The sequence below is a fragment of the Limulus polyphemus genome, unplaced genomic scaffold (genome assembly GCF_000517525.1).
Source record: "Limulus polyphemus unplaced genomic scaffold, Limulus_polyphemus-2.1.2 Scaffold1197, whole genome shotgun sequence".
NCBI classification, from domain to species: domain Eukaryota; kingdom Metazoa; phylum Arthropoda; class Merostomata; order Xiphosura; family Limulidae; genus Limulus; species Limulus polyphemus.
This window is the reverse complement of record NW_013666807.1, coordinates 285965-295329: the sequence shown is the minus strand read 5'-3', so window position 1 is coordinate 295329 and position 9365 is coordinate 285965. Positions and strand designations below refer to the sequence as shown.

At 31.8% G+C, this 9365-nt stretch overlaps 1 protein-coding gene across 1 annotated transcript in view; it reads right to left on the bottom strand.

Moving 5' to 3' along the window:
- The window catches only part of LOC106462555 (peroxisomal acyl-coenzyme A oxidase 3-like), a 21945-nt gene extending 16898 nt beyond the window's left edge, over window positions 1-5047 (bottom strand). Inside the window, exons 1-3 of the mRNA XM_013922491.2 lie at window positions 4893-5047; window positions 3304-3463; window positions 2557-2790 (exon numbers count right to left, since the gene is read on the bottom strand). Of these exons, the coding sequence (XP_013777945.1) occupies window positions 2557-2790; window positions 3304-3447 (378 nt within the window). The 5' untranslated portion in view covers window positions 3448-3463; window positions 4893-5047. The remainder of the gene's footprint in view (window positions 1-2556; window positions 2791-3303; window positions 3464-4892) is intronic.
- Window positions 5048-9365: the final 4318 nt, after the last annotated feature.

The following is a 9365-nucleotide window of genomic DNA, read 5'->3' as shown; positions in this document are numbered from 1 at the left end:
TCAAAAGAAGTTAAATACATAAATCTCAATAATTTGTGTTGACGTAACCAAGTGAATGGTTATTACCACTTTAACTGTATATATATATATTTGTTTTACGTATGAAAATTTACTATTGAAATATTTTTGAATCAGCCTTTACTCCAATGCCCAGATCAGTGGTTCCTACTCACCGATCTATAGACCAGAACCAATCTGCAAACATGACACTACGTACATATAATAATGGTAACTACAAATATTTACAATTCTTTCTCAATACATATTTGTATCATTAAAGTTCTAATCTTTCAAGTTTCTTTTTTTTTCTACAGCCCTGTGTGTGACTATTTATATTCTATATACTTTGTACCTACAGGAGATGACATAAATTACAGTATAGGCCTATATACTCTTAAAAGGTGTATAGGCTTTTTTTTATGAAGATTTTGTCACACTATTAAGTGGAAAAAGTTTGGTACTAGCCTAAAACAAATCTTGTATGTGTCCTTATGAAATATGAACCTGTACTTCCTTGTCCTGTTTAAACAACGTGCTTTTATAATACAATAATTTTTCATCAATTAACTAAATAATTGCTTGAACGAGATTTGGAACACATTTTCAGCCATGGACAACAAGAGACCATCTGATCCTGCAATGATGGCTACACAAATTTAAACCTGCACCTACATTCCGGAAAAATCATTGATTCCCCTCTTAAATCCTTATACGTATATATATATGGTGAGAAACATCACTTCTTACTTCTTTTGACTTATCAATATTTCTATAAATACACCTTAAATGTCTAATAGTTTTACTACTAGAATCGAAGAGCTTCTTTGATGGATTGAGTGACTTATCCACCACCATGCTATGAATGCTGTGATCCTTTTCTTCAGTGTCTTGAGTAGCTTCTCATCCATATTAAAACTGTGATCCAAACTATGATAACCCAAATGCATCACCTTACACTTACTACAATTAAGTCCTTTGTAAAATACTTGTCCATCATTCATTGATCCACTAGTAACATGGGTCCATTTTGACTGGATCACACCAATAACAATCTTTAAGTTTCTCCCATCCAACCACCCAACAATCCAGTTAACTAAATGTTCTTTCTCCAGTCACTACTGGCGTGATTTTCTTAGTTAACGTGGCACCTCATCAACAGCTTTTGGAAAATCTAAATACACCAAGTCCACACATTTTCCTATTTCCAGATGTATACAGTAACATCCTGAAGTGAAACGAAAAAAAGGTAGATTTCCCTATGGTTAATCATATTTCACTAAATTGTTTTGTAATGTTTGTTTGTTGTTTTAACTCAGCCTCTTTAGAAATGTTTACATTACAAAAGTGTAATGACTGAAATAATCACTCTTCCCTAACTAGCAGAGAATGTATCTTTAGTCAGGAATGTTCAGATAATCCTTCTAAATTCTCGTGCTGGTATTCCACATGTCATATAACATATATGTTAATCATATCCCAAAAGGTCATAAAAAAAAGTATTAATCCTTTCACTCAGGTCAAGTTTCATATACCAATGACCAAAAACACTTTGGCCTTGTGCAACATCTTAGAGAGGGGTGAGCCCATCTCAAGGGGATGGCTAAGATACTTGTACAATTTGGAATGAGTTATGGGTTTTTCTCCCCTGTAAATATTGTCTGCAATAGTCAGCAACATATGCTGCACTGGCCTCCGATATGCCACACTTTTAATATTTGGTCTAACTTTTGGCAGTAAATCAGAATTCCCTTTGTCTACACAGACATGACATAGGATTCTTTTGTCCTGTGTGGAAATAGAAATAGAGAAAGCCTCTTACACCAACAACCAGTAAGAACACAAAACTGTAAGCTGACCAGTAAGTAAAATATTCAACTATTGTGAATAAAGCTTGTATTTTTTCACTTGTGTTTCTTTCTTTTGCTGTCCATGTTCAATTTATCTACTGTGTAACATTTCCAGAATCAGAATTTTACAGATATTTTTGATCTGTTGGATATCAGTGGACCCGAGTATCACAGAGCTGAGACAAATTAATATATAAACTGGGCAACTTTTATCATCTCTTTGAAAATTGGAGTAATATAAGCAACTTTCCAATTCTCAGACACTTGCCCTATCTCTTTTGATCTACTAAAAATGAAAGAGAATGGCCTGAATATCTGATCCTTTGCCTCCCATAAAGACCTAAGGGAAACCACGGCTGGCCCTGGTGCTTTCTCTACCTTTAAATCTCTTAATCTTTCCTACCAAGGAATTAATATCTACATAATTCAGATTAATTCCAGTACTTTCTATAGAATTTTCAGGATCACAAACTTTGCTAATATCTTCTCTTGTAAAAAGAGAAGAAAACATTGAAAAGCTCAGACTTTCCCTCAACAATAAGCTTACAGCTTACCTTTAACATACCTAAAAAAAATGAACTTGTGTATTTTTGATATTCTTTAATTCACCATAAGAATTAATACCTTGAAGAAATTTAAATTATATGAAAACATCTGTATATCAACCCAATTTAGATTTTTTTGTATAAAGATCAACATCTTAACACACCTCAAATGCTAAGAATTTTTTTACTGCAAGTGACCAGTCATACATGCCAACAGCAAGAAAGGCAGCATGAGCTAGATGAGGATTTAGTAGGAACTCTTCCTGTGTGTAGAACTCATATTCTAGCAAACGTTTCATTCGACGAAAACACAACTGACGATACTTTTCTCGTGACAGCTCTTCCGTTGGTGTGTGTGCAAAAAGTGGGTCTGCTTCTAAAGATTTCCAAACCTTAAACTGAAAAATTAAACAAATTAAAAGACACTGTTAGATAATGTACAATTTTAAAACATGAAATGAAATATTTATTTTAAATAACATTCACAAATAGATGTATTTAGCCATAATGAGATTTAATTAACAAGCATGGAAAATCAACATCCATAAGTTAAAAGACCTTTAAGTTAAATTTTAAATTTTCCATTGAAAAAAAAAATATCTAAATTAAAATCTTAATTTTTGCATAAAAAAATCTGATTTATTTTGTAAAATTATTTTTCAATTATTCATAAATAGTTTATACAGGAAAAGTATTAAAAAATGTTTCTATGTTACTATCTATGTAATCATGTAATGTAAACATAAAATAATAAACAGACAGAGTAACTTTGTAAACTTAAAAACATTTTATCTCTAAATTCTCTGAAATTTTTGGTCGAAATAAAATTTCAATTTGTGAAAATAAGATTTATACTCACAAAGCTTACATCCTTACTCACAAGTCATAATGAATCATCTTCAATAACAAACCTTAACCCGTATCATATCTTCTCCTTCCATCAGTACTTTCATTTTTCTCCAATTGAAAGAAGCTTTCTGTCGGTATTCGTGTAACGGACCTGGTGGGAAGTCTGGAAGAACTTCCTCTAGTGTCAAGTTTTTCTGTCCAGTCATCTTTATGTAATTTTGTCTTTTATAAAAAAAAAAAATAATTAACAACAAATATTTTTAACTATAACAGTCTTAGACCAGTAATATAAATATATGCAAAAAAAATCAAATATATAAAACTATTTTGTGAATAACAATATTTAGGTTTTACAAGGAAACTTAATCAAAATTTTATGATATTTTAAACCTGACTGTAATAAGTTGCTATTTGAAACATGACAATTAACATATAATAAACCTACACACATTCAACTCCAAAGAGCTAAACAACCAACATTAGAATGACAACTGTAGTGAACAGTCTTCTAAAAAAAAAGTTAAATTTGGCCTAAATATGTTTAAATTTTAAAAGTAATTGAGTTTTATTCATTGAAAAAAATCGTTTATTACAAAAGAGTTTTATCACAGTTAACAAAGAAAAAAAAACAGATACACCTGTCTCTAATTTGGTACTATTTTAAGTCCACTTTAGTTACAGTTTATATATACCATACCTGTTTAAAAAAGTAAACAGCCAAAAAACATAAATACATCTAAGTCTAACAGTAAAATAAAAGTCATAAAATTACCAATTACAGGCATTAAAAACCACATTTGTGTAATAGAATCTAAATTTCTTATTCTCACACCTAAATGAAGAATCTTTTATTCATACCATCAAGAATACTGTATATTTAGTCTACATAAACAAGTTATTCTAACAAAATCAGATAAACTCATTAAGTTATGGAACAAAGAAACTGTATCCACATAAAATATGTCTTAACTATCCTTATTAGCTGCAAAACTATGATAATGAACTTAAGTTATCCTGAATAAGCATACATGTTGTGTTATAATAAATTACTTAAACATTTGGCAACATAATCACTGTAAAGGCTAGAGTATAGATGTACCCTACTTTTATAATTTAAAAGTTGACCGATATTATAATTTACAGCACCAATACTAGAAGTACTATCATTATCAACTGTAACTTTCTTCTTCAGGTTTGAATCGCCGCAGAAGCAAATGAACCTGAACTAGGTATTGACCCTCAAAAAGAAATAAGTCATGTACTCTCAGTCTCAGTGTTTCACCGTCGAGGATGAAATTAGAGAAACTAAGATATAACAAACAAAACAAAGACGCTGTTTGTGTAAGCTTTTGTTACATTAACAATAGTATTAACAGCTCTACACTAACTATGAATAACATTAACAGAACACTATTATTCACCAAGCCAGGCCCAATAATACTAACAGTGAGTAATATTATATTTATAATACTAGTATTTAGTAACAGTACTACAGTCCTAGCAGTGCTGGTAGCACTTGTCACATTTAATATTAACCTAATTAACTGATAGAATGATACAGCGATAGTGATAATAATACTAATAGAATATAATTCTAATATGCCGACATTTCAACTTTAAATATACTAAAAGCAATTTCACAAAGACATACCTTCTAACTAGCGCAAAAACAATGTTTAAAAACAACGAATACTGGCTAAACTCCTCATTCACTCAAGTGCAACTCAGTCTCAAGGACTTCTACTCAAGCTTTTTAGCAATAATATTAAGTCACACTCGCATCACAGTACTGGCAACCCACCTCATAGTTCTGGGCTGCTCTCTAGTGTGAAAAAACGAAAACAGTGTCAGTTGACTATTTATGAATGTGTAATAATAAATTCGTAGCTTCATCTATACAAGTATACCAAGTTTCCATTGAAAAGTTTGATAGGCAATATTCATTAGTTAAAAATGCAACTATTTGCTTTACATAATTTCCAAAATTTAGAACCTTCTTTGATAGTAAGCGGACTTGAAGTTCAGAATAGTTTGTCACAGCAGTTGAAGATCGAGTAATGGTTCAGAAAAATCATAGCTCATACTTAAAATTATTTATACAAGTTAATGAAAGTCATAGTCATATATTTATTCAAAAACAATCGTAATGCTCATTAGAATTTATCTACAACACGTTACAGAAGCATCTAATTACTTCATTAAAAACTATAATTCACATTTGAAATTATATACGAAAGATAAAGTGAGTCATAATTAGTTCAAGAAAATCGTGGTTTTCATTTAATTATACATATTTTACAGATATAAAATTTTTAATTTGAAACAAATAAAAAATCCATCTCTCTCTCTCTCGCTCTACGAGTTGTAGTTTTAGGACAAAAAAAAAGGTCGCCATGAAATCAGGATGATCAAATCATAAAAAAAATGTGTCAATTTTTAATCATGCGCATTATTTCAAAATTAGAAATTATAACCAAAAATTTATATCTGATTAAATTTTGATTGGTTATAAGAATAAATTATGAAATGTACTTGTATTTTTTAACGATTGCAGTATTCCAAAGCTCAAACTAGTGCCGTGCTTATTTGACGGTTTAACAAACTTTCATTACGCCCCCTGGTGGACAGAGCATAGATAAGCCAATTGTGTAGCTTTGTGCTTAACAACAAACAAAACTTTTGATAGAGTTACATAACATATATCTAGATTACATTATTTATTCTATTAAATCCCATAAGTATAAGATATTCACTTAAGTTTTAACAATACTGAGAAAAATATACTTGAAATTAATTTTAATTAATCACAAAAGCTCATGGACAGCAACGTCAAATTTGGTTTGAATTTCTGTATTCATGCTGTAAATGAAAAACTAAGTACCTAAAATCAGTCCTTATACGATTCTTAATTTTTATGTCTTGAGAATTTCAAATTGTTTCATACTGTTATCAAAAAGTCACTGAATTGAGAACACATTGAATTCCACAACTTTTCCAACGTTCTCTCCTCGACAGTATGACTACCAGCTGACAACAAAAGGAATAAATGTTACTACTTTATTATAAAACTAAATTTAAAAGCTATTGTAAACAGTTTAATACGAACTGACAGGATCGAACAGCAACATTCAGGTACCAATGTAGGTTTTAAAACTATAGGATGTAAAACAAGGAATACGTGTTTTTGTTGTTGTTTTAACAGGTCTACTGCAGTTTCTAACAATAATACAGGTTTTGTATACATTCAACTCAACATAATCTTCTGTTAGTAAAGTTATTCATAAAATGGACTTGCAATTACTATTAAAAACTGAGTCTCAAGAGTGCAATATCAAGTCGCAATAGATTACCTCATGCTTTCAATCGCGTGTCCCCAATGGCTAAGCGACAAGCTTTAGGGCTTATAATGCTAAAATTCACAGTTCAATCCCAACAGCGAACACAGAGCAGATGTAGTATGCAGGCGTACTAGATATTTTCCACCCTCTCCATTTAATTCAAAATTTAATTGAAAAATTGAAAAACTTTCATGCATACAAAATGTAGGTTTCGCGTAGAAGTTTGTTCAACGAAGTTCTTTACACCGTAGTTAGTCATTGTTTTGGATCACCCCCTTTATCATCACGTGTGCATTTTCGCTGGAAAATGACTGTAAAGAAAGTCATGCGATGTAAAAGTAGAATCAATATTTTCCACCTGAATGATACAACATACCTTATTTTTCGATGTGAATAACCAATAGTGTCATAGGTAGCTCACGCTTTTCGGTTTGGAACAGTTTTTAACAGGTTTAGAAATCTGTATATTTCTGAAAGCTTTCATCCATACATTGGTCGTTCTTGATCGACTTGTGAACTGAATAAATACTGTTTTCATTGTATCCAATCTTTTCCTTTTTTCTTAACTCGGTCAGAGACAGATAATTCAGATTTACTCCTGCAAAACATTTTCTGTCGAACCCAGTTAGTTATCTTACGGATCCTACCCGATTACTCAAGGGGGGATAGTGAAACTGAGAATACCACGCAGACATTCCATTGTGAAGGTTTGTGGTAAAACAAGCGGTTATATAATTAAAGCTTCAATCGCATGATTTTAGGAACTCTGGGTATGACACTTTAAACAAATTATGGTTGTAATACTACTCGTAGAAATTTGTGATTGATACGTGTAACTGGTTTCCTAACTTAGGCAGTTAAATATATCAGTAATCCACTGTACCCTCTTTCCAAAAACTTTGGCCTGAAAATACTTTTCTTGTTTCAAATTCGAAGATTTAGACCAATGATTTTTTTTCTAAATTGTTCTAGAGTTGTTGTTTTTTTTTTTTTGTTTGTTACGGTCTGCTTCTAAGTAACTCAAGCTTCAATAGTGGCAAAGGTCAACAAAGTAAATTATTGTTACGACAGCGGAAGTCGCGTGACGCTGCGAGCATGCGCGCTGGAGTTTCTAGAATTATCGGGGAACCCCGCGAATCTCCGAGTATTTGCTAGACGCCCTCTTTTTTAGTATATAAGCCTGGCAAAGAAAGTCAGCGATATAGGCAGATAGATCGAAGAGATAGATAGATAATTGAGTCAAGTGCGAATCACTGTGATTTATAGCGTGTGTTATAAAGGTTGTTCAGTTTAAAGTGACTGTGGAAATTCTGTGTATTACAAAGTTGTATCGAGAAAGAATAAACTAGTTTTAATTAAGAAAGGACTTGTATCGCTGAAGTTCCTCGGAAAGAATTTATACCGGATATTAACAAACAAGCAGATACGTAACAATATTAAGCTTCAAAGTTCAATACTGGATGAAACCTACGACTACAACGACTAGCGATAAAGAAGTGTAGTTGCTATTGTCTGACGCCTGTAATTATTGCTAATCTTGTGAACACGTGCAGTCGGCTGTGATATTTTATAATAATATGTTTGGTAAATACATTTTACTCTCAAGGCTGTTGAGATATTGCGTTTTCATTCTTTTTTTTTACTATCGCCATAGGAACTACGATATGGAACGATATCCTTTGTTCACAAGGCAGATAAATGTGTTCCTTTATAACTAAAAACCTGGAGTAAGTTTAAATAATCTCGACTTGAACGTCAGTATTCTACTGACATTTATTTCAAAATAAACTAGTATACTTCAGCACAAAATTTTAATTCATCCTTATGCCAACATTGTATTTCGAAAATATGAGGCTGTTTTCTTATCATCCCTTCCCCACCCGATATTATCACCGTTAGTAACATTGTTAATAATAATAATTAGTACTCACCTACATTCGTCAGGTTATTTTTTGCCGCTTTTTGTAACACTTGATAACTCCCGAACAGTTTCGCCTCCATTACTGATATTAAAGTCACGCTTGTACAAAGTTCAAAACAAGCCTTTACCAGAATCAGAACTGATAGGTTTTACCCAGTTGTATTTTTCTTCCCATTGACTTTTAGTTTTATAACTACACAGTCTCTTCATTTCTTTCTGTTTAGATCCAAGAGGGCCGTCTAATGTTCCCGCTGTTTCACTCACGCTTGCATTCGACATTTTCCTAACCATGTTAAAACTACGCTACAGGCTAATGCTAGCCGTTAAATAATATAATTTCCACATATTAGTTCAACAGTTTCCGCTAGGTACATTAGTTAAATAAAATCGTGGGGCCGATTCTTTGTAACTACATTGTCATATTTTACAAATTTTATGTTATTGAAAGGTAAGGTAATCTAGTTTTACATAGTGATAATATTTTTAATATATTGAAATTCGGAATAAAAGGCGTTCCGTACTGAGTTGGTACGAGATTTAAAGAAGGGACGCTCCTTGTAATATGGGACTGTTAACAATCCTTTGTGTACGTTGTAATGCGCTCATAAAACGAAAAAATATTTAAACACAAACACACACATCTAATTCAAATATATCATCTATTTTCTCGTTAAGTTTAATTAAAATGTAATGGAAAAGTTGAGGATGTCACGATGCAACGTCACAACAGGAATAATTTTCACGTGTTCTATAAATTTTAAAACATAAACACAAAGAGAAAGATCTGTTACAATAGTGTTACGTCTCCGTGTGTTAATTAACTTATTCCGTAACTTCGTTTCAACGAAACTTTAACGACACAAGT